The sequence below is a fragment of the Procambarus clarkii genome, chromosome 45 (assembly GCF_040958095.1).
Source record: "Procambarus clarkii isolate CNS0578487 chromosome 45, FALCON_Pclarkii_2.0, whole genome shotgun sequence".
In the NCBI taxonomy this organism is placed as follows: domain Eukaryota; kingdom Metazoa; phylum Arthropoda; class Malacostraca; order Decapoda; family Cambaridae; genus Procambarus; species Procambarus clarkii.
Genome location: NC_091194.1, coordinates 5,239,701 through 5,266,110, shown reverse-complemented (window position 1 = coordinate 5,266,110; position 26,410 = coordinate 5,239,701). Strand labels below are relative to the sequence as shown.

The 26,410-nt window shown below is 41.1% G+C and overlaps 2 protein-coding genes across 3 annotated transcripts in view; both read right to left on the bottom strand.

The window, feature by feature from the left end:
- The window catches only part of Tasp1 (Taspase 1), a 37,803-nt gene extending 28,245 nt beyond the window's left edge, over positions 1-9,558 (bottom strand). For both annotated transcript variants that reach the window (XR_011222094.1, XM_045761177.2), the window contains exons 1-4: positions 9,415-9,558; positions 4,621-4,688; positions 3,227-3,344; positions 884-1,037 (exon numbers count right to left, since the gene is read on the bottom strand). Coding sequence is in view for 1 of the 2 variants with exons in the window: in XM_045761177.2 (XP_045617133.1) it covers positions 884-1,037; positions 3,227-3,344; positions 4,621-4,688; positions 9,415-9,442 (368 nt within the window). In the remaining variant the exon portion in view is untranslated. The remainder of the gene's footprint in view (positions 1-883; positions 1,038-3,226; positions 3,345-4,620; positions 4,689-9,414) is intronic.
- A 3,059-nt stretch (positions 9,559-12,617) lies between these two features.
- LOC123769838 (uncharacterized) lies at positions 12,618-26,203 on the bottom strand. Its single transcript, XM_045761179.2, has 11 exons — positions 26,040-26,203; positions 24,809-24,921; positions 23,583-23,698; positions 23,236-23,418; positions 22,549-22,729; positions 21,291-21,529; positions 19,650-19,717; positions 19,163-19,247; positions 18,011-18,186; positions 15,209-15,785; positions 12,618-13,829 (listed from the first exon to the last, which is right to left on the bottom strand). Exons 1-11 carry the CDS (start codon positions 26,165-26,167, stop codon positions 13,686-13,688), a joined length of 2,010 nt encoding a protein of 669 aa, XP_045617135.2. The 5' UTR covers positions 26,168-26,203; the 3' UTR covers positions 12,618-13,685.
- Between the last annotated feature and the right edge of the window lie 207 nt (positions 26,204-26,410).

The following is a 26,410-nucleotide window of genomic DNA, read 5'->3' as shown; positions in this document are numbered from 1 at the left end:
GTCTGTTATGTTACTCTGTAATTTATTTCATAAATCAACAAACCTCAGCAACCATGTTGGATAACTGCAAGGCTTCGATCTTGGACAGACACACATCCTAATTTATAGATATATATGAAGACAAGAGTTATTGTAGCTCTTCTTTACATTCTTTAAAGCACCCTGGCAAATACTTCTTCCTGGCCCTGGGAACTTGCTTGTTTTAATTATTTTTTGTAAAATAACTTCCTCTGTGGTAACCAATAATCAACTTCTCTTCACAACTTGTATGTATTTGGTCAGCTAAAGGATATCAAATTCTTCTCTAGTGAATACAGAGACTAAGTACTTTTTTAAATTACCACCCTTGTCTTTGTCGTTATCAATTCCCTGACCTGTCTCTTTTTTTTTTTTCAGTGGGTGGATGAGGTGAGGTGAGGTGAGGCAAGGCGAGGCAAGGCTAAGCTAGAGGTTAGGTTATGCTAGGAGAGGTTAAGTCACCCATCGGTTTAATTTTACCAATATAATAAGATTTTACCCATTAATGAACATTTTAATTTGTCTATTTTGAAGAAAACTATTTGAATATATATTCCATAGATGGCTCAAATGATTGTTAGGTTAATGTACAATTATTTTTTCTGTTCCACAGTGAATTCTACATGGCTTCCCCTTAAAAAATTTTGGTTGCATCTGGGAGATTCTGGAACACATTAATATTGTTGGAACACAAGTGATTACAAAACCCAATTGAACAAATTTCTTCAGGAACTATCAGATCTGTCAGATTGCAATAGATAAGTGGGCTTGTAGACAGCTGCAGGCACCAGCCTGACCAATCATATCACCAGACAACCCTGTCCCCAATGGCATGCAAATAATAAAACATGAAAGTTGGATTAACCTGGGAGGAACAAGGCCGCCAGGCAGAGGTTGTGACTGTGCATCAAGGATCTGTCTGGCCAGCAGCACGGGGTTCCTCACACCCGGCACGGCACCAACTGCCCCATGACGTAGCGTGTGTCCATCCATTACACTTGCATCACACTCTACTCCACCTATTATTTAAGAAATAAATGCATTAATAGTTTGCACAAATTTGTTTATATACAGTATTAACCTGAGATAATAAAGCATGAAACTTATCAATTACATTACGGTCAGGACATAAAATTTGCATTCAAATTTGTCGCTAGAACTGGAATGTTCCTACAACCTGAAAATCTACAAAACATTACAATATGTTGGCTTATTATCATAGTGATTAGACATTTACCAATGCATTGGTATCAGTAATATCTGCCTACTTTTGTAGCACAGTATCAGTGCTACAAAAAACTGTTAAAAAGTACTGTTAAAACATATACACATACGGTACTATTTTTTTTTTTACAGGTGGGTATTGTTCTGTTATATGACAGAAAATATAAAGTACTGTATTGGTCATTTATAGTACAGAAGTACAGTATTAATATAAAAGACAGTATCAATATCAGTACCAAGTACAGTATTGGCATATAATACAGTATGGGTATCTATCAAAGTGTTGTTATAGGTACATCTACAGTGGCGATGTTGCTGGCTTCTCCCTCTTCCATAATAGGCCCTTGTTTATTTCCATTTCATATGCATATTCAAGGTAGTCCTGTAATAACTTCTTAGCTTTGAATCGTCTGCTAACGGATATATACCAGTTCACTCAGGTAGGTAGGTCACTAAGAAATTAATTAGGAATAGCATTAATCTTGGAACTGATGGGAGACCCCACTTGCCACATCCCTCCAACTTGACACCTCTGATTGTGATCCAATGCTTTCTGACTACAAGATATTCCCTTACCCATTTCAATGGTTTTTTTTTTAGTTATTCCTGCTTGCCTTTTATTTGTATATCAAGCCTTGCAGGAGGAACAGTATCAAGTGCCTTTTTGACAGTCTAAGAGGATGCAGTCTACCCACCCTTCTTTCTCCTATCTTATCCAATAACTTGACATGGAAGTATCAAGTTTGTTAGGCATGATTTTTCATTATTCTCAACCTGATTACTCTCTCCAGCCCTTTACATGGTGTACATGTCAGTGACTTCTTAGTGCCTCCTGTCTGTCACTTTTTTTTTAATTATTGGGATTATGTTGACCATTTTCTGGACATCCTATAGATCTTGTCTTCATTGGTGGGGATGATGAATGGCATCTTGTATTTATAATACACTTTTCTCAGTGTACACCCATTATGTTATTCTACAGTTCAAGGACCATAAATCCACATAATGCAAAGTTTAACCCATTGCATTTATGGCTTAACAAAATATTACTTCTAATATTTTTTTGTAAGAAGCAATGTCACGAAAAAGCCAATCTATTATACTCCAAGTATTTGTTATTAGATGCCTTTTATGTTTTAACATGTTACAAAAGTATTTGGTATTGTTGTAATTTAGTTATATCCAGTAATGCAGGTGCAAGCATACAGGTTTTGATAAGAAGAGGCAGGCAGTCACTGACAACTGTCTGGATATAGTCAACCTTATCCTCACCTACTTTCTCTTAAGCCAAATTACCACAAGCAAACAATATTTTTTGTTTTTTTCCTTACAACAGTGTTCTAGAGAAGAATAAATTATAAATTTCATTAGATATGCACCCATTACAGAACATAAGAATAAAGGAACTGCAGATGGCCTACTGGCCCATACAAGGCAACTCCTATTAGCCCATGTGAGACAGCTTCTATTGGCCATGCGAGGCAGTTACTATTAGCCCACATGAGACAGCTCCTATTGGCCCATATGACCCAGGTTCTATTGACCCATACAAGGCAGAGATACCCAACCAAATTAATTCAACTTACGCTTGAAACAATTCAGCAATTCCACATCTACAGTATTACATTTTACCCAGAAATTTGTTTCCTTAATCAACAACCTTGTTTTCAAGCCAGTATTTACCCAGGTCTTTCCTGAATATAAAGTTCTCCAGTTTACATTGTGACGACTGATATTTTTATGTGTTATTTTTATTCTTCATTTTATAGTCCCTGTATTTGTAACTGAATGTAATCCTTTTTGTTCTCTTACATATACAGAATTATAAAACCGAGAGTGTGTGAAGAGGACTAGTTTTATAGCCACATGTTTTTAATGAGTAAGAGGAAGGCAACCAGGCACCTGCTTTCTGCAGTTTACTTAATTTTTATCTTCTTATAAAATCAGGTAGCATTAAGTCACACGTATCGGTAGAGAAAATTACCATCAGCTGTTAGGGAAGACCCAAATCCTGCGTTAGTGCGAGGGGAGTCTTCCAACACCTGCGTGGCAGTACACACTGCATCCACAGCATTCCCACCCCCTTGAAGGACTGCTATGGCCTGCAATGTATAATATTGTATATTAAAATATTTCATCAAAAGATGATTTATTGAAACAAAAATTCATTATTGTACAAAGATACCAAAAGTTTAATTAACAGTTCTGATTTAGTACTAAAAATATCTGAATTACATTTACTAGTGCTGTATATTCAACAATAAACTTGCAGAACATAATGACACACACCAATAAATAAATGATGGGAGATGACTACACAAATACAAGTACAGTAAACAGTGGAACCTTGATTCATCGAACCTCGCTTCGGCGAATCCCCATTTTTTATAATTTTATATACAGTACAGTACTATATGAGAGTTCTTACATTCTTGTTAAGTCACTAGCATGCATAGCCATTCAGGAAGGTCCTTAATCTTAAGTTTCATTAGATTTATGACCTGCCAAATTATTTAACAACCAGGTACCCATACCCATACTCTGCTGGGTGAACAGGTGTACAGTTAAGGATTGGCGCCTAGTAATCCCTTCCTGGCCTGGATACGAACCCAGGCCAAATGCATTGGGACCACATTTACAGATGGAGGAATCATTACAAGAAATTGTTGGGGCTTTGGAAAAGAAACTGATCACATTTAAAGCCAAATTCTGTTTGTTTTTTATTTCTAGTTGCAGAGATTTTTGTTCCATAAAATATGAGCCCTTTTTCCTTGGAAAATTAGATTTTGAGGCTGAGGCGTGGGAAATATGCTGATGTAGTTAAATCTCTTTCAAACATGTTCTCTTGGAAGTTGTCCTTCATATGATGGGTTAAAATTAAACTTTCACTTGGTGAAATCAGCCCATAGAGCATGTGAAATATTTGTGTCTGAATGGTAACACTCTTAATATAGCTCCAATCACGTTTTTGATGATTTTTGCAGATATATTACAAGAAACAACTGAACCCTTGGGAAAGCTATTGAGGATCTTAAAACCAAATTCTATTGTGTATTTTCATTTTGAGTTGGCAAGGTTTTTGCTCACTCAGGTATGCCCTTGTTCATTTTGAAAATAAGTTTTGAGGCTGGGAACGTGAGAAATAAGCTAGATGTGGTTAAATACTTTTGCAACATGTTCATTTGGTTGTTATTTATTATATGTTGAATTTAAAATGTCTCCAAGTAAAATTAGCCCAGAGGGCAGGGAAAATACATCCTGGAGGCATCTCTGATTGCAACAAATTCCTCACTGAAACAAATTGGGAGTGGTTCCATATACTGTAGCTCGTTGAATATAGGTTGAACTGTACTATAAGGTAGTAGGAGCAAAACCTGCCTGGTTGCACGCCTTCTTCATTAATTTCTTGTATTCTCCTTTGAGGGACGAGGAGTGACTCCCGGCACCTGAAAAACAAACACAATTACACAAAGAGAAAAGATGGTAGGATAAGTAGGAAGGTAAGGTTGTAAGGAAGATAGGTTAAGATAAGAATGTAAGGAAGGTTAAGGTAAGGTTGTAAGGATGGAAGGTAAAGGTAACGATGTATGTAAGGAAGGAAGGTTAAGGTAAGGAATATGGAAGGAAGGTTAAGGTAAGAATATAAAAAAGGAAGGTTATGGTAAGATATAACATACACTCCCAGCTCCCATAAATACACATACGGAGGCCTCCATATATATAATATATATATATGCATATGCATAAGCATATGCATGCATGCATTTGATGATCACTAAACGCTGATCATTTGTATGCGGAAAATCAACAGAGAAATGGGCAAGAGAAATGAACGTTTCGGCCAATCTGGCCCTTTGTCAACATGAATATATATGTTTATATACAGTATATTCATCCCACAGAGAAGCAAGTCTCAAAATGATATAGCTAATAAAGCCAAGACTGAACCAAAGCTACTACACAGTCACATCAGGAGGAAAACAACAATGAAGGAACAGGTGAGGACAGGTACACAGAGAATGACAAAGAGGTGTGTGAGGAACTCAACAAGAGGTTCCAGGAGGCCTTCACAACAGAACAAGGAGAGGTCACTGTGCTAGGAGAGGTGGCAGTAAACCAGGCGACCTTGGAAGGGTTTGAAATTACTACAGGCCATTGTCCTTGTATACCATGCAAGGTGATGGAGAAGATCGTAAGAAAGAACCTAGTAACACATCTGGAGAGAAGGGACTTCGTGACAACCCATCAACATGGGTTCAGGGAGGGTAAATCTTGCCTTACTGGCTTAATAAAATTCTACGATCAGGTGACAAAGATTAAGCAGGAAAGAGAAGGATGGGCGGACTGTATTTTTTTTGGATTGTCGGAAAGCCTTTGACACAGTACTCCATAAAAGGCTGATGCATAAGCTGGAGAAACAGGCAGGAGTAACTGGTAGGGTGCTCCAGTGGATACAGGAGTACCTAAGCAATAGGAAGCAGAGAGTTACAGTGAGGGGTGACACCTCAGATTGGCATGAAGTCACCAGTGGAGTCCCACAGGGCTCTGTACTCAGACCTATCCTGTTTCTGATATACGTAAATGATCTCCCAGAGGGTATAGACTCATTCCTCTCAATGTTTGCTGACGACGCCAAAATTATGAGAAGGATTAAGACGAAGGAGGACAGCTTGAGGCTTCAAGAAGACCTAGACAAGCTGCAGGAATGGTTGAAGAAATGGTTGTTAGAGTTTAACCCAAGCAAATGCAATGTAATGAAGATAGGTGTAGGGAGCAGGAGACCAGATACAAGGTATCATTTGGGAGATGAAATACTTCGAGTCTGAGAGAGAGAAAGACCTGGGGGTTGATATCACCCCAGACTTGTCCCCTGAAGTTATCAAGAGGATAACATCAGTGGCATATGCCAGGTTAGCTAACATAAGAATGGCCTTTAGAAACTTGTGTAAGGAATCCTTCAGAACTTTGTATACCCCATATGTCAGACCAATCCTGGAGTATGCAACTCCAGCATGGAGTCCATATCTAGTCAAGGACAAGACTAAACTGGAAAAGGTTCAAAGGTTTGCCACCAGACTCGGACCCAAACTGAGGGGTATGAGCTACAAGAAGAGACTACAGGAATTAAACCTCACATCACTGAGAGACAGAAGAGTTAGAGGGAACATGATCACCACATACAAGATTCTCAGAGAAATTGATAGGGTAGATAAAGACAGACTTTTTAACATCAGGGGCACACGCACTAGGGGGACACAGGTGGAAATTGAGTGCCCAAATGAGCCACAGAGATATTAGAAAGAACTTTTTTAGTGTCAGAGTAGTTGACAAATGGAATGCATTAGGAAGTGATGTGGTGGAGGCTGACTCCATACACAACTTTAAGTGTAGATATAATAGAACCCAGTAGGCTCAGGAACCTGTATATTAGTTGATTGACCGTCGAGAGGCGGGACCAAAGAGCCAGAGCTCAACCCCTGCAAGCACAACTAGGTAAGTACAACTAGGTAAGTACATATACAGGATACGAATCCAGGCCAAATTGCTTATGAAGCATGGGGCGATTGTTTTACTTCTGCACCACGGGGACTGCAGTAGCTAAGACTCCTAAAACTGTTTCTTAGTCCTGTGTGGTAGGACATGACCTGAGTATATAATTTTCCTTAAGCCTATATAGTCAGTAATAAACCTTTAAGTTGGCACGGCAAGACCTCCCTAGTTACCAGACATTTGTAACTACTTAATTTAAAACTAATACACAGCTTGTGATGTAGGGCAAGGCCTCATATTAAAAAAAATATTATTTGGCATAGGCCACTGCAAGCAGGATTAAGTAACTTTGCTTGCATTGCACAATTTTCCCTTAGGCCTACTCATGAAGTAAATACTGTAGCTTCTTCAGTTGGTGTAAGCCTGTAAAAGGCCTCCCGAGATATCTATCCAAAACATCCCTGAATGCAACCAGAATATGGCAACAACATTACTTCCCCCTCACAGAGTACCATACTATACACTATATTTTAAAACTAAATTTACATAAATTGTGTTAGGTTGGAATAGGCAAAGCTAGGGGGCGATAGGTTAGGGTTGGGTGCGATACGCTAGGCTAGGGGTCGAGAGGCTAGGCTAGGGTGCGATAGGCTAGGCTAGGGTGCGATAGGCTAGGCTAGGGTGCAACAGGCTAGGCTAGGCTAAGGTGTGATTGGCTAGGCTAGGGTGTGATTGGCTAGGCTAAGTTGCACTAGGCTTAATTACAATATATTAGGCTAGGTTATTCTAAGTTGGGATAGGTTAGGCTAGTTTAGGCTAAGCTGGGACAGGTTAGAATAGTTAAGGCTAGTTATGTTACATTGGGATAAATTAGGCTGAGACAGATTAGGATAGGCTGGGTTGTTATAGTTTAGGATAAGTTAGGCTAGGTTGAAAAAGTTAGGTAAAGTTGGGATTTGGTTACCCTATAGTCAAAATAGCCTATAGCCAAACTCTGCTTTCAGACATCACTCAGCCCCCTTGTTTAATTCCCTAAACATGTTAAACATAAACTCACTCCACACATTCTCTTGTGTCAATTATATTCACAAAACCCTGTTCTTAAATGCAAACCCTGCTCTGAAACTCTCCCTGGACAGATGTAATAGAACCCATTATCACCACACAAGAAATAAATATCTCTTTGATATCCCCAGAGTCAAACTTAATCTGTGTAAACACTATGCAAATAAAGGGACCCAGTCTATGGAATGCACTCCCTACTGAATTGAAAAGATGTCCATCTTTTGCATCATTCAAAAACAAAACTAAAAAGTACCTAATTTCATCTTCATAGTTTCCTACCTTGTGCTTTAAAATTTGCACTGTATCTAGTGCTACCCAATCCCCCAATCTTTATGTACCTAATATAAACAACTTTACCATTGTGATCATTGCTGTCTTCTTATATGTGCTATCAATATGCTGTATTGTGCCTATTAATCTTAGTTAAATTACCAATCAAGCTGTCAATGCAATTAATCAGAGCTACCGATGTGCTTTAATATACCTACTAATCTCTCTCATCTCATTTTTTTTTTGCAATGTACCTGTTATCATTTTATAATTTTTTCTAGAATTTAACTACTGAAAATTATCTGTTAGATTAAAGACCTGACCGAAACGCTGCGCATACTAGTGGCTTTACAAGAATGTAAACACCATGCTATGTATCCTCACAAACCAAATGTACTAGTAACTTCTTGTATATATATAAATAAATAAATAAAAAGTATATTAGGCCTATTTAAAAAGAGTAACAGTGATGTTGTATGACTAATTGAGGCAAGGTCATGATACTTGAATATACTTGAAGGTCAGGTTCCAAATTTGTACAGTAGAATAACAACATACTGGAGCGAGAGACACAGAAGGAAATGCAAAATAGAATCAGTGAGGAGTAGAGCTGGTGTCATAGGAACACTCAGAGAGTTGCAAGAAATGCCAGACCAACCAGGCTGTAGTGGATATGTGGACCTGCGGGCCACTCCAAGCAACAGCTTGGTGGACGAAGTTATCACAAAATGGGCCTGGCCTCAGGCCAGGCTTAGGGAGTAGAACAACTCCTAGAACCCTATCCAGGTATACTCCAAGTAAGGCCTAAAGAGGATTAGAAGTAAACATTTCCTTAGTCTTAGGCCTATTAAATTAAGTAATTAACCTCCTGGTTGGCAATAGCTTACAAGGCTTCCCAAGATATCTGTTATGTGTCTGAATATTACTAATATAATGCCAGGGAAGGCCTGGTGAGACCTAGCAATGTTTGGCGAGACCTAATAATGCCTTGTAATGTTTAGTAAGGCTTGGCCTGGCAAGGCCTAGCGAGACCCAACAGGGCTTGGCAAGGCCTAGCGAGGCTCGAAGAGGCCTGACAAGGCCTAGAGGTTAGGCGAGGCCTCACAAGGCCTAGGAAGACCTAACGAGGCTTAGCCATACCCGACGATGCCTAAGAAAGCCTAGCGAGGCCTAGCATGGCCTAGCGAGGCCTGGCGATGCATAGCGTGGCCTACCAAGGCCTGGCAAGGCCTAACGAGGCCTAGCGAGGCCTGGCAGTTGAGGCCGTGCAGACCGCCGCCTCCCTCACAGCGCCTCTCCCGACACGTCTCACAGCGCCTCACAGCCCCTCACAGCGCCAGTACTCACCCACATGCACCGCCACAACCCCAGCCATCACTGCACCGCTACGCCGCGACCTGTGACATGAGGTAGATGAAGATTTGAAGGAAGAAGCGAGGAGGACGCAAAGCGATTTTTGTTTACATCGCGGTTTGTAAACAGAAGACAAGCGCGGCGCCCATTGCTCCCAGGCTGAAGGCCTATCATAGTCTAACTTATTTATTCAATGAGTTTTTTTTTATTTCTTTGTCTGAGCCCATTATGTGTCTCTGTAATCTTTCCCCACTACCGTCCACGAGAGGGGCATGAGGTGCACAATAAATGAACAAAATAGAACAAAAAATCAGCTTAAGGCCTACCAGTGGTTATTAAGGCCACCACAGTTGTGTTCTGAATAATTATATCAGTTTAGTCCGGGACAAAAGTAGACTCTGTGTATATACACTTCGTGGAATACACTTACCGGTGTATATATAACTCGCAACGTCCATTAATTAGTGTTTATGAGCTTATAAGGCCTATCAATGGTTATTAAGCCTGGTTAAGGCCACTACGATAGCTTACTGACCAACCATGGTCAGTTACAGTTTAGTCCTGGACTAATCTCTCAGCACATATATACCAAAATATGGTTACATATTTTTAGGTATAAAATATCCTTCGGCATGGTTTGATATTGGTCTTAATTAAAGCGTTAAATCGACCAATATTTTAATTTTTAGAAATAATTATATTGTTATCGTACATTCTTGGTATGTTTAATTGGTGTATGTCTTTATAGGTCTAGCCATCAGCCTCTGAAGGGATATATTACAAGGATGTGATTGTATAGTGGACAGTATAGGAAAATCGGGGAAGACCCCATGCCCTTGTTTAAAGTAGAATTGGTTCCTATTGCGACAACCAACGACACCTACAACATCTGAAATAGGGGTTTGGTTTTCCATAGAGTTTTCATTATATATTTTTTTTTGGTTGTTCATCACACAATGATGTTACAGCGTTCTATTACAGTAAGAAAGTAAAAATAATGTTGTTATGTTGTGTGTTTATGAGGCACATATAATGAATGTTCTAAGAGACAGACAGACAGACAGAAAGATAGACAGACAGACAGACGGCCAGAGACCCAGGCTTCACAGGGAAATGTATGTATATATGTGTACTGTCAGGCCTCTTACGTTATTAGGTCTTGTTATAGGCCTAGCCAATTTTTAAACGTGATATCTTACAAAATTCACTTTTCTGCACTTATTACCTATAGACTGTTGAGTATATGTTACCTCTGTATAACTACAAGTAAACAAATTCGCATATACGGCTGGGGAAGGGGGGTTGAGCCCCCTGATCCCATATATGTGCCTCCTTGTAAATAATTACCCGTATACAAGGCTGGGGCGCATAATATATAAATTAATCTAAACAATCATCACAATAAACCTTGATGAATGTTATTGTGTGTGTGTGTGTGTGTGTGTGTGTGTGTGTGTGTGTGTGTGTGTGTGTGTGTGTGTGTGTGTGTGTGTGTGTGTGTGTGTGTGTGTGCGGGGCCGGCCTAGTACAACAGCGGCCATTGATCCCACTCCCTCACATAATACACTAACACCTCTAGCCCCTCTACTCTCACACACTCATCTCTAACTTATTTTACATCACTGAAAGTCGCCTCAAAATTGTAAATGTCGGGAAAACATGAGTAACCCAGTGACTTATAGATAATTTATTTACACTACAAGTTATGAATTCTCAACATGTCCTGCAACAATTCACTAGATTCTTGCCATATAATTCCTCCGCGATTAATATTAGTTTTAAACTCGTTTTGCGATTGAATCAACGCATGGCATAGTTTTGCTAGCATTATGACGTACGTTATTAGTCAATGTCACTATATTCTGGCATAATGAATGATTAGACAGCAATGCTTGTATAAGACTATCATACTGAGAGCAGCTCAACACAGTATTATATATTCTCCAGAATGCAACTTTGACTGTGAACAAAAAGAGGTGGCTATGTACACTTCAACATATTAGTGCTAGTGCCTCAAGGAAGTCACAGCTATATTAAAATAATCAATGATGAAATCATAATGTGTCTCCTATGGATGCCGTCCCATATTGGTCTCTAAATGCATGATAGAAGTGCTGAGTTAGCCTAAGCATGGGGTCTTAAAGAGGGAGTTGATTACCATCTAGAACTGCCTCTGAGCAGCCTCAGGAGCACCAATATACCGACATCTCCAACACAGTTCAGTACACCTGAGGCAAAGTGAAATTCACGCTTGTTATTCTATCTACCATCGTACTATAGTGCAGGAAGTGCCCCATATATATAGAGAGATCATATAAAATCAGCAGACTTTTGGACTTTTTATAAGACAGGTACGCACAGCAATGTGCTACTACACTGTTCTCTATGATGTATTATAGAGTATATATCAAAAGGTAATATCCCATTCTAGATGTGTAGTACACCCATTGTTCCCTGGTGCTGGCTAGCACTCTAGACTAGCATCTCGTGTTTGTCCTCATTCCATGCATATATATATATATATATATGTGTGTATATCACGAAAATAAACACGTGATTAAGAATGTGACAATGTCAGACCACGGAGGAAAAATGAAACAGGAAATTTCCTTAAGTACTTTCGTATATTAAATACATCTTCAGAAGGTGAAGACCTTCTGAAGATGTATTTAATATACGAAAGTACTTAAGGAAATTTCCTGTTTCATTTTTCCTCCGTGGTCTGACTTTGTCATATATATATATATATATATATATATATATATATATATATATATATATATATATATATATATATATATTATATATATATATATATATATTATATATATATATATATATATGTAAATATATATATATATATATATATATATATATATATATATATATATATATATATATATATATATATACTCAACATAGTAGCAGCACATTGTTGTGGGTACCTAAGCTTGTGAATAAAAAGAACCAAAAGAGGATTGCTGGTGCTAGGCTTGAGCAAGGTACCTGTGGAAGTGTGTAGTAGCTCTTGAAGTAACTCTGTCAGCACAGCTAGTCACATCTTACGTCAGTATATAACTGAAGGTGAAACTATTTCAGAATTTATAGATCTATTACTGGTCAATAAATGTGTAAGTATTCGAGGGGCTTCATAAGCAAATTAAACCTTTAATTTCTAGGTCAAGCGAAACTCGGAATAGGAATATAAATTTATTACTTAAATTTTCAATACAATAGTTAGAGAATTGTACAATAACAAATGAATTAACCGTTCCAACTATAATAGTACATGTCTTACTTAATGCCAATTATTTGTCAATATTAACATAAAATAAAAGTGACAATCCAAATCCTACACGTGAAGCTTTTAACAAATAATTGGCAGTGAAGAATCAATTACAATGAAATAATTGACACGTAAATAATGATAATTAGTTGACCCACCCATAGGCTGGGTATGGGGTCCACTACCACCCACAGGCTGGGTATGGGGGTCCACTACCACCCACAGGCTGGGTATGGGGGTCCACTACCACCCACAGGCTGGGTATGGGGGTCCACTACCACCCACAGCCTGGGTATGGGGTCCACTACCACCCACAGCCTGGGTATGGGGCCCACTACCACCCACAGGCTGGGTATGGGGCCCACTACCACCCACAGGCTGGGTATGGGGGTCCACTACCACCCACAGGCTGGGTATGGGGGTCCACTACCACCCACAGGCTGGGTATGGGGGCCCACTACCACCCACAGCCTGGGTATGGGGGTCCACTACCACCCACAGGCTGGGTATGGGGGCCCACTACCACCCACAGCCTGGGTATGGGGGTCCACTACCACCCACAGGCTGGGTATGGGGGTCCACTACCACCCACAGGCTGGGTATGGGGGCCCACTACCACCCACAGCCTAGGTATGGGGCCCACTACCACCCACATTTCGAAATATTTTTACAGAAATTTCTCTGCGTAGAAATTTCTCGAAACTTTCCTTCTCCGGCAAGTGACGCAGTGCGCTTGTGTAGCGGCCGCCGGAGACCTCAGCGCTGCTCTAATACTTCCTGCATGAAAGTAGTATTTTAATAACTAATAAAGGCATGAAGACAAATGTAGAGCTTAGGCCTGGGAAAATTTGATAGCTAAGTTCCCGTCTAAAATTAGCTATACAAATCACATTATTTATTTATTTTACTTTTGCTTATCGGTAATTTGGTTTGTTAGGAGGTGTGGCCTGCATCCTGTCTCCCAGGGTGTGGTGAGGGGTCATAACAGGATGGGAGGCAGGTCATCTCCCAGGGTGTGGTGGTGGGAGGCGCGGGCGTGGACGGCATGTGGGCGTGCGGGCGTGAGACAGGGTGCAGGGCCGGCCCAGACGTCCACAAGGGTCTCCCAATCAACGTCTCGCTTCTGTACCAGGGAGAGAGACAGTTACGTACCTCTGGTGTTAGACGGTAGGTCCAGGCGGCGCTCGTCTTCTGTCTCTCCTCTTAGCTGCCTTAATGGTTATGTCTTGCTGTATACACTCTTGTATGGTTATGTTGTATGGTTATGTTGTATGGTCATGTTGTATGGTCATGTTGTATGGTCATGTTGTATGGTCAAGTTGTATGGTCATGTTGTATGGTCAAGTTGTATGGTCATGTTGTATGGTCATGTTGTATGGCCATATTGTATGGTCATATTGTATGGTCAAGTTGTATGGTCATGTTGTATGGTCATGTTGTATGGTCATATTGTATGGTCATGTTGTATGGTCAAGTTGTATGGTCATGTTGTATGGTCAAGTTGTATGGTCATGTTGTATGGTCATGTTGTATGACCATATTGTATGGTCATGTTGTATGGTCATGTTGTATGGTCATGTTGTATGGTCATGTTGTATGGCCATATTGTATGGTCATGTTGTATGGTCAAGTTGTATGGTCATGTTGTATGGTCAAGTTGTATGGTCATGTTGTATGGTCATGTTGTATGACCATATTGTATGGTCAAGTTGTATGGTCATGTTGTATGGTCATATTGTATGGTCATATTGTATGGTCAAGTTGAATGGTCATGTTGTATGGTCATGTTGTATGGCCATATTGTATGGTCATGTTGTATGGTCATGTTGTATGGTCATGTTGTATGGTCATGTTGTATGGTCAAGTTGTATGGTCATGTTGTATGGTCATGTTGTATGACCATATTGTATGGTCATGTTGTATGGTCATGTTGTATGGTCATATTGTATGGTCATGTTGTATGGTCATGTTGTATGGTCATGTTGTATGGTCATGTTGTATGGTCATGTTGTATGGTCAAGTTGTATGGTCATGTTGTATGGTCATGTTGTATGGTCATGTTGTATGGTCATGTTGTATGGTCATGTTGTATGGTCATGTGTGGTTGTATAAGTAACCAGTACCAGGGGTGACAACCACCACAGTACCAGTACCAGGGGTGACAACCACCACAGTACCAGTACCAGGGTTGACAACCACCACAGTACCAGTACCAGGGGTGACAACCACCACAGTACCAGTACCAGGGGTGACAACCACCACAGTACCAGTACCAGGGGTGACAACCACCACAGTACCGACCACACACCAATATAAACAGATCCCAATGCACTACCCTAACACGTAAGCAAATTTCCAATACTATCAGTTAAGTTCATCTAAAGTCTCAAACATGGCAATTTGGTAATTGGTTAGAATCGTAATAGGAATATATATTTTGATAATTTGATAGTTAGAAAGGGGAGTTGGGTTGAAATGGTAGGGTAAAGTTGAGGTACTTACCGCCAGAGGCCAGGACCTGATCAATGCTTCCACTACGGTCCGGGCTGCTGCCCACCCAGCCATCAACCTCACCCCAGACCTTTGGCTGCCCTCCCTGGCTGCCTTTACATTCTTATCATCCATATTGCTTGCCACGGATGGTTCGTCCTTCCTTACGGCAGCCATGGACGCCTCTAGCTTCGACGGCACCGGAGGAGCCGTCCTTCCTGCAGACGCCTCTCTTAGCTTAATTTGGCGTGACAGGAAAGGAGAATTGCGTTTGCTGTTGTTTAAAGATGTGTGGCTAGTATGAAGATTGTTGTGGTAACCTCCGCTGCTGCTGGTCGTGGCGTCTGCGCTGTCAGAGATGTCACCCTCAGTGCCTCTTGAAGTCCATCTTCTGCTAACATAGCCTGGAGTCTTGGTAGACACTTTCCTGGCCTCAACAGCCTGGTGGAGCAGTCCGTGAGGCTGGTTGACTTCTGGACTGTGAGGGTTGTGATAGGTGTAGTGTGTGTACAGGTCATACTGGGTCAGGCTGTTCACACACACAAACTCTTCACTGCTCTTCAGCACCTCCCGACCTCTTCCCATCCATCTGCAACACAACAAATTTCATTTACTTGTTAGAATCATCCAAAACGCTTTGCGGAATAGTGCCTTAAATGTGTGCTTTATGTAACAACTATTTTCAACCACTGAAGCCCTGGTCATAGATACAGTGTAGGAGAGAGCCTGCAGGCGGGCCCAGGAGCTGAAGACCTGACCAGTGGTACAGTGTAGGAGAGCCCACAGGCGGGCCCAAGAGCTGAAGACCTGACTAGTGGTACAGTGTAGGAGAGAGCCCACAGGCGGGCCCAGGAGCTGAAGACCTGACCAGTGGTACAGTGTAGGAGAGCCCACAGGCGGGCCCAGGAGCTGAAGACCTGACCAGTGGTACAGTGTAGGAGAGAGCCCACAGGCGGGCCCAGGAGCTGAAGACCTGACCAGTGGTACAGTGTAGGAGAGAGCCCACAGGCGGGCCCAGGAGCTGAAGACCTGACCAGTGGTACAGTGTAGGAGAGAGCCCACAGGCGGGCCCAGGAGCTGAAGACCTGACCAGCAGTAGCGTGTAGGAGCTAGAGAGCCTGCAGGCGGGCCCAGGAGCTGAAGACCTGACCAGCAGTAGCGTGTAGGAGCTAGAGAGCCTGCAGGCGGGCCCAGGAGCTGGAGACCTGACCAGCAGTAGCGTGTAAAGCTAGAGAGCCTGCAGGCGGGCCCAGGAGCTGGAGACCTGACCAGCAGTAGCGTGTAGGAGCTAGAGAGCCTGCAGGCGGGCCCAAGAGCTGAAGACCTGACCAGCAGTAGCGTGTAGGAGCTAGAGAGCCTGCAGGCGGGCCCAGGAGCTGAAGACCTGACCAGCAGTAGCGTGTAGGAGCTAGAGAGCCTGCAGGCGGGGAGCGGCAGTCCGGGTACATTCCTGGCATACTGCTCCTGCTAACAGTACTGGTTCAGCCTAACTTGGTGATCAACTCTATGATAACATTCCAGCAGCCCTGTGCCGGCCTTTCCCCCTCCCTTCTCCCGTTACCCCTTCCCCCCCCCCCCATCACCCACCTCCCTCATCGCCACCTCTGCCCTCCTCTCACCAGCCCCTCCCTCCCTAACATACTCCCTTTCTCTCCTTTATCTCATTCATTCCCCTCACTCTCTCATTCATTCCAGGATTTCATTCAATATAATGTACAACCAGAAACCCTTAGAAAAATATCCCAAATTTGCTGACTGTAGATAGAGCATGTGTGTATGACTGTAAACTCTCCACCCCCGCCCATTAGATAGGTGTGGAGTGTATGATATAAGTAAATGGAAGTAAATGCAACTAGCTCACTGCAAATGTCAATGACTTAACTTTGAAACTGTTTGATCCTATTTTTATCCCAGTGTTGATATATATATATATATATATATATATATATATATATATATATATATATATATATATATATATATATATATATATATATATATATATATATATATATATATATATATATATATATATATATATATTACAAGATTAAACTGTTAGTAATGTAACTAGTTTAACAATACTGTAACTTTGACAAGCCGCCGGCTTCTCGTCCCCATCAGGGCCATCAGAAATATAGTAGCCTTCAGGTAAATACATTTTGTGGTCGAATTCCTGAGCCCATTATGAGCCTTTGTAACTTTTTCCACAAAGACCCACCGGAAGGGTATTGGGTCCACTACCACCCACAGGATGAGTATGGGGTCCACTACCACCCACAGGATGAGTATGGGGTCCACTACCACCCACAGGATGGGTATGGGTCTACTACCACCCACAGGATGGGTATGGGTCTACTACCACCCACAGGATGGGTATGGGTCTACTACCACCCACAGGATGGGTATGGGTCCACTACCACCCACAGGATGGGTATGGGTCTACTACCACCCACAGGATGGGTATGGAGTCCACTCACAGGATGGGTGGTGGTGCTGTTCTCTTACAAAGAACGTCGCATTTCGCTCGTTTTACGTTACAATAAGGCCAAAAATTTCGTACTAGAAAATGGAAGCGCCTCACGAAAGTGACGTACTGTCCCGTTTTCTGTTTTGGGTCCTCTGGTAGGTTAGGAGAGGACACTTTAAATTAACCGTTTTCTTGACGTTTTGAAACCTTAGGAGGACAGGCTGCTCTCTAATCTAGAGATACAATACTGCTGTTTAGAGGGTGGTTGATCACGCGGTTACCCATCCATATACTGGCCAGACTGAACGGTCCTCGAGGCTGACTCGAGTCTAAGAACACCCTACCTGTAGAAGGTGGGGGCGACAATCATGTCGTCCTCGAGGATGATAAAGTAGTCAGCCTTGGGTCTGAGGATGAGAGAAGCAGTGAGTGCAGACTCGTAGAGGCGGGCAATATGGAGTCCTGTACAGTCCGAGGCTCGACCCGTCTCTTCCACCTGCACCCCGTGACTCTCACACACCTGCAAACAACACATATGTTATGCACATGTTCACGTCTCATATCTTTTTCTTAACTTGTTCTATTCTTGCAGTTTAAAGCACAATATAATTATTGTATATTTAAGGCAAAGTTATGGTATAATTCAGGCAAATTACTGTTATCCTGCAGAGATTTTTTAAGTTAATACAATACAAATTACACATTGACTCTTAAACATATTCATTATATATCTGTTTAGTTATAAGATATAATTTAGATTAATAGGTGATAATTTCCGCCGTGTATATTCGCTATAACTAAGAGTAATAATCTAATTAGCTAACTTTAGTCTAATTATGATGAACTCTAAAAGTATACTTGCTGGTTGGTCAGTAAGTAGACGTGTTGGCCTTAACGAGCCTCTACAGAGGCTAATAAGTCTAAAACCCAAACCAAATATGACACCTGCCTCAGCTATTACACATACAAGATTTATTAACATCATATTCAAGTGCTGTATTATTATTAAACTAAACAAGACAACCACTCAGTCTAACTTAGTGAGGTGCATTGACCGTGGTGCAGAAGTGCTGACAGTGTGGTATATAACATGTGAGAACGCACCTTCAGGGAACATGAGGCAAGGACGCACCTTCAGAGAACATGAGGCAAGGACGCACCTTCAGAGAACATGAGGCAAGGACGCACCTTCAGAGAACATGAGGCAAGGACGCACCTTCAGAGAACATGAGGTAAGGACGCACCTTCAGAGAACATGAGGTGAGGACGCACCTTCAGAGAACATGAGGTGAGGACGCACCTTCAGGGAACATGAGGTGAGGACGCACCTTCAGAGAACATGAGGTGAGGACGCACCTTCAGGGAACATGAGGTGAGGACGCACCTTCAGAGAACATGAGGTGAGGACGCACCTTCAGGGAACATGAGGTGAGGACGCACCTTCAGAGAACATGAGGTGAGGACGCACCTTCAGGGAACATGAGGTAAGGACGCACCTTCAGAACCTCGTGTGAGAGTTCACTGACGAAGACCAGGACGGAGGAGAGAGGAGCCCCCGCCACTGCCACAGACACCAGCAGTCTGTAAAACAACACTGTAACCGTTTTAACACACGCTGTTACCACAGTTAATACATAGTTACCATAGTTAACATACTTTTACCATAGTTAGCATACTGTTACCATAGTTAACACACGTTGTTACCATAGTTAACATACGATGGTACCCCTTAACACATGTTGTTATCATAGTTAACACGCGCTGTTACCGCTAACATAAGAAGTTACCACAGTTAAGACTTAACACCTTGCTCACTCTGGACGCGTACCGTTGACCTATTCTCTCCGGGCCGTCCACACCACCACAGCTGGGCTCGAGGGCAAAAACAATAATTATTATATTTACTCTTTCATCCCTACCAGTCTCTCTCACTGTCTCTCCTCCTCCTCCCTCATCTCTCTCTCCCTCCCACAACACACTTACCTGTGGAGAGACTCCGGTCTGCTAGCTAGCACCACAGTCACTGCGTCTTCAAGTCCAGCAGCCATAGCCTAATGATATTATATAACATCAATTATTCATTAATTATATGATATAAACATTTTATATTATTTATCACACTATATGACAATGTCAGACCACAAAAGAAGGATTAAGACAGGATTTTCCTTAAATACTTTTGTATTTAATTCATATATCTTCATATATCTGTTATCATTTTATGAATTCTGCTAGAATTTACCTACTTAAAATTATCTGTTAGATTAAGGACCTGCCCGAAACGCTGCGCGTACTAGTGGCTTTACAAAATTGTGAATACTATGCTATGTATTCTCACAAACCCTATGTACCTTCTCGTTTATAAATAAATAAATAAATAAATAAATAAATAAATAAATAAATAAATAAATAAATAAATAAATAAATAAAGGATGGATTTACAATTCAGTGGTGTGGATATATAGACAGGAATCTCCTCATTCCTGCCTATATATCCACACTAGTGAATTGTACATCCATCCTTCTGAGATGTATTATTAAATACGAAAGGACACTCCTGTCTTAATCCTTCCTTCGTGGTCTGACATTGTCACATTGTTCATCATGTGTTAATTTCTTCGTGATTTACACACACATCATACTATATATAGTATATGATGTACCATATAAGGTACAGTATTTGTGACAGATCAAGTGAGTAAGATGGCCGCCGTGCCCACCTTGTCTGGTGGCTTGTATCTGTCCGCCATTGCGTGTGGTAATGGATTTTTGGTTTAAATCTTAGAAAGGGTCATTATTATGTGGGAGACGTCCACCTATGGCAGAGACACAACTACTGTATCACTGGTTGACCTGCAAGCCCTGTGAGTACCCCTAAGTATGGTTGTCCACAGCATGTATTGTAATACGCACGATACTCCAAATGTCAGGTTATCTTGAGATGATTTCGGGGCTTTAGTGTCCCCGCGGCCCGGTCCTCGACCAGGCCTCCACCCCTAGGAAGCAGCCCGTTACAGCTGACTAACACCCAGGTACCTATTTTACTGCTAGGTAACAGGGGCATAGGGTGAAAGAAACTCTGCCCATTGTTTCTCGCCGGCGCCCGGGATCGAACCCGGGACCACAGGATCACAAGTCCAGCGTGCTGTCCGCTCGGCCGACCGGCTCGGTGTCAAAGTAAAACGTGGAACATTAACTATACAATAAATAGGTAATATGAACATTTGGGATACAACAGTCCATTTTTGTATGATTGACCGATAATTGCTATAAGACTAGGATAATGTAATTATCAGGAGAAAACACTAAGCCAGTATGACTAATGTTACCAGACTAGTACTGTCATTTTTGGAGAATGGGCAATTTGTACCTCGCCTACCCGTTGAAGCCGTAATATCAAGACAGAATTCCAGTTCAACATACAACTGGAAAAAATCCTCAGGAAAAGTGAAGGGGACCAAGCTTGAAACATTAACCCGTCGGTATCCTAGTCCACTAGCAATGGCGCCCCTCATGTAAATTCAAGATAGGTTACCTGTGTCCTAATGTATCTGCACTAGCTTAATAGTTTCTTAAAAAAATAAAAATGGTTAACGATGATAATATTAAGAGGAATGATGTCACCTGCGGCATGGATGTTGTAGTGTTGTAAAGAGCGTGTAGTGGTAGTGGTGGTGGTGGTGCTGCCAGTGGTGGTGGTGGTAGTGGTGGTGCTGCCAGTGGTGGTGGTGGGGGTAGGATTGGTGATGGTGGACAGAAGCACCAGTTTCCATAGCCGTCATAAGTGGTGCACAGTTCCACCCTAGAAGCCCATCGTGGCTCGTCCAGTGTGGACGGAAGAGCTGACCCACACCATGGAACATCTGTCAAGTCAACTTCATTTAGTGATGCCAGGTGTTGCTTCGCCAGGTGTAGTTTCACCAGGCAACTCAAGTTAAAAAATATTTATTAATAAAGGGACACTAAGAGTCGCTTATGTTACAAATACTATTTTACAGCAAACCTGAAGCAGTCGATTGTGTAAAAGATTGTTATAGCAGTGTCTTTAATACTATACCTTACTAAAGACAGATGAAAAAGCAAGATGCACATGGTGTTGAGGAAATATCTGTAATGTTGGATTATGGCTTCGTTATTTCGAAGGAAACAGTTATCATAAATAAAGTCTTTAATTAGCAGTTATCATAAATACACTTTAAAAAATAAAGTTTATTCCTATTGATGCATATAATAGGCTCATGAAATACATGGGTCTCTAGGAGTAGGTTTTAACCGAGTTGAGGCAGGATTACAGCTCTTGCTTGCAGTTTCACTATATGATAGTTTCCTATGTAATAGTTTCAAAGTACATTTCTCATGAAATAAATGAGTCTCTATGAGCCATCAGATGAGTTGAGGTAGGATAACAGCTCTTGCTTGCAGTTTCACTAGGTACGTCAATTGACAGCCCTTATGAACTCTGGTCTTAGTTTAAAACAATTTTTTTTTTATTCCGAGCGAGGAACCTCTCCCAGGGCCTCTTGTTTTACATATAAATAAATTATTTACACGCAGAATTGAACAATAAGATTTATACATTTACCGATGATACTAAAATAAGGCTGTTAATTACTTCAGAAAATTAAAATCCATACAAGACAATTTAATTATGTCTTGGAGTTGGAAGAAAAATTGGCATATACATATTAATGGTGACATATATATAATATTGAAGGCTTATGAAATCAGTATAACTCGCTGGTGGATATACCTACCAGTAATACCACCACTAGTAACATTATTTCGGGGCCTTGGTTAATGTTACTTGCTGGTTGGTAACTAACAATATCACCCTAGTACTTTCACAACCAGTACCACCACTACCAGACACCAATAACAGTACCTGGGGCTCTGGGCAAGTACAGCTCCAAGGAGACCCGCCAAGAACCGCCCACTTGACCGAGAGTTCCTCCGCCCACCACACCCACCCACACCCACACCGTCCGACTCCAGGTGGGTTGTGGTGGCATGGAGGCCCCAAGCTGCCTCACCACCTCCTCCACACTCACCTCCGCCCACACCACCTGTACGGGAATAGGAACTAACCTTAATGCTTCCTATCCTCATCCAGACCATGGTAGATGGCAGGCCTCAAGACAAATCAGGTAAATTATCAGATTAAAATTGCAACAAGTTTTAAACTCGATTTCATTTTATATCTGTTGTTTAATAAATATATAAGACCGCGTTAACATGGGAATTAGCGGAAGGAAATAAGCCTAGTCTTTACACGGAAATAATTAATAGATTTTGAAAGAAAACTTGTTTATACAGCATAAAGTTGTGGTCCAGCTAGAAGAGAATCTACAAGTTCAAGTAAGTTTATGGAGATAAAATACATACCAAAAGGACTAGGTTATTTCTGCCCACCCTAGGCTCGGAACAGCGACGGTCTCACTTCATCTACAATATGGTAAACTTGTAGGCTTGTAGATAAGCTTTGGGAAGGGAAAACTCAAAGCTTAATAACTGCAGTAACAAATAATCTCCTGTACCCACCTGTGTACAAAAAACAAAAACAAAGACTCACGGAGGCAGCAAGGATGAGCAAGCGGCCGGGCTGGAGGGTGTCAAGGAAGGCTCGGAGTGGGCGTGCGTGGGCGTTGGCAGGGTGGTGGTACATACGGATGACACGGGCGGTGGCTGGGTGGACCACCACTACCGTCACCACACCTGCAGCAGCCATCAATGCCGTGCAGTTGTGCAGAGGTACCTATGCCAGAGTAAAGGCTGAAGTGGCGGTTGGATGAAGGGGGGACAGGTGTAGGATATCTTAAAACTTTAAATAAAGGAAGAAGTAACAAGAAACTGGGAAAGTAAATCAAAATGTATGTCTCAAAATACATGTTAAAATTGCGATGTAGATGATAGAGTTACCGGGAGACCGTGAACGTAGGCGGTGGCGGTGTCGTGGACCATTTGGACCATAATGGAGATAGTATCACCGGGGGGAGGATCCTCGCCCAACACTTGTTTCACTGCTTGCTGGCTCTCTGTCCAGGAAGACAACTCGTACTACATACTGCTTCAACTGCAACACTATCTGTGGCACTGTGTGAGGCGCAACATTATCTGTGTGTTGCTGACTCTTATAAGCTAAAATTGTGGGGGTCTTGTGTGTTTTTTTATAATTCAAATGCAGTACTTATTACTTTCATTTTTATACTGTAGAAATATTTATATAAATATATAATCTCAGTAAAAATTAACAAAATTTGAAAAAGAAAATTAACATTGGACTACATATCTCCGCAGTCATTATTCTTTAGATTACATACTCTAGTGATGAAGACCTAACTTAACCCAACCAAACCCATTTTCAAGAAAGGCAGCATATTAAGTTCAAATGAAAACTTCAGACCAGTCATACTTGAATGTTTAAGGAGATAATGTTTAAGGGAGGCATTCATTCACCACCTCAGTGCAACCTTAGAGAAACAACACAACGTGATTTTATAATATACACAGATGATATTCAACAACATGGATAATATTAAATCACCAATCATATCTCAAATCTGAAAATGACACAGAGATCTATATACAAAAGTTGGAAGCTAAACCCATGATGAAGCCTAGGAAAGCAATCTGCATGAACTCGACAAATGATAAGAATGCTGACAAATGCTCTTAAATGTTGAAAATGCAAAACGTTTAAAACGTTTGAAAATGCAATGCGTTTAGGGCATTACAAAACCATCAACAATACGATCATGCAGCAGTTTGATACAGAAAATAACCTCGGAGTTGGTGATCAACGAGACATGAAAAGATACTCAACAAGTATAGGGGCTGCTGTTAAAAGTAATAATCCAACAAAACCTTATGAATAATGAACATAACTTTTAACTTAAAAAAATGGTAATTCAACTGTGCAAGTCTCAGTTGCGTCCCCATATGGACTGCTTTATACAAGAATGGAGACCTCGCCTTCAGAAGTACATATGTGCTCTAAAAAAAAAGTCCACGTCGAGGCCACTTAGAGATAGCGGCCCTCAGGTAAATTCAGATATGCAGTTAAAAATAATTTTAATATAATGATGTAAAAAAAAAAATACAGCCCACAAGGCAGGACTATAAGGTAAAGCCCCATACTAACCCACCTGCTTCCATTTGCTTTGTGGGGAGGTTGTTGAGGCTGTTGGAGCAGAAGTCGTAGGCAATCTCCAGTATGGTGCGCCCTCGCGGGTCTGTCGCCGCCCCTCGCCACTGAGACCTGCCAACACATCCAGGTTAAGTAACTATGAGGAGAAAGCGCTAAACCAGTATGACTGTGTATTACTTGGAAGGGATATGAAGACAAGGAGCCGGGATACGAGAACATAGAGGCGATGAGTCACAATAACGTGGCTAAAGTATGTTGACCAGACCACACACTAGAAGGTGAAGGGACGACGACGTTTCGGTCCGTCCTGGACCATTCTCACAATCGACTTGAGAATGGTCCAGGACGGACCGAAACGTCGTCGTCCCTTCACCTTCTAGTGTGTGGTCTGGTCAACATGAGAACATAGAGGTTTGATATGAGGATGGAGTTAAAAAACAGTGCCTAACCGCTTTGACCATTGAGGATTGAACGACCTTGCAAGAAGCGAGGCCGTCGCTCTACCGAACAGCCCAAATTAAAATTTACTGAGAATGTGGAGCATTAATAAGTTGTACAAGAAGTACTCAGAGGTCTCTAAGGTGTCTAGGAGTATGCAAACACACCCATGCATTAACCCTAATAGTGTCTGGCTCTCTCGGCTCAGGATTACCAATGGGCGCAATTTTTAAAATATCAAGATCCTTTGTAAATGAGTTAAAAATATTTAAATAAATTTGAAGAAAATAAAAATACTTCTTTGAACATACTGAATTTCAATTTAATTACATTTTAACAATTATATCGGCATTTGAAATTTGTATGAAGAGTTAAAACTTAATTTTAAGGTTTCTATTCTTGAAGGATCCGGGAAACTAATTAATATGGATGATTGGAAAAAAAAATGGTCACAAACTTAATATTTCGAATAAATATTTTTGTGTACTATGCTGCTATATATTTCAAAATTCTTCTAATAATAGTATTTATGTATAATAACAAAGTTTATAATTTGATTAGCTGATAATAGATAGATAAATCTAAATAAATATAGGAGATTTATAAGTAAAACCAATTTTCCTTAGATTTCTATAGTGAAAAACATCACATAATGTTAGCGGAACTCAACCTGGATGAAACACAATATATCCTAAGACGTGAGCCATCATCTAAGGGTTAAACCACTAACTGTCAGCATAGGAGCTGGCAATACTTGCATACATATGTGAGTGTGTGGGGGAGACACAGACCTGAGTGAAGGTCTAGGCGACACAGGAGTATCTCTGAGGCTAGCCATTATGGGGTGGGAGGTGGGTAGCCGCCCTCCACCCACACAACCTATGTAAACCGCCCACCACCACCACAACGACGCCCACATCTTCTTCTACCTGAAATTAGGTCGCATTATTATATCAACCTACAATTGGTGTAGCAATAATATACTTTCTAAAAATGTACAAAAGAATGAATAATTAATAATATAACTAATAATTCATGAATATATTCATATTCACAATTCTTTAAATGTTAGGACAGCTTTTCGTTTGTGGTTTGTGTAATGATTCGCATAAATTAATTATAATATAATATTATCTGATATAATAATGATCCCAAACATTTT

Coding starts and splice junctions, on each gene's coding strand:
- LOC123769838 (XM_045761179.2), bottom strand. CDS start 26,167: ATGTGGGCGTCGTTGTGGTGGTGGTGGGCGGTTTACATAGGTTGTGTG. Junction 21,530..22,548: donor GTACTTGCCCAGAGCCCCAG/GTACTGTTATTG, acceptor TTGACTTGACAG/ATGTTCCATGGTGTGGGTCA. Junction 19,248..19,649: donor AGACCGGAGTCTCTCCACAG/GTAAGTGTGTTG, acceptor GTTGTTTTACAG/ACTGCTGGTGTCTGTGGCAG.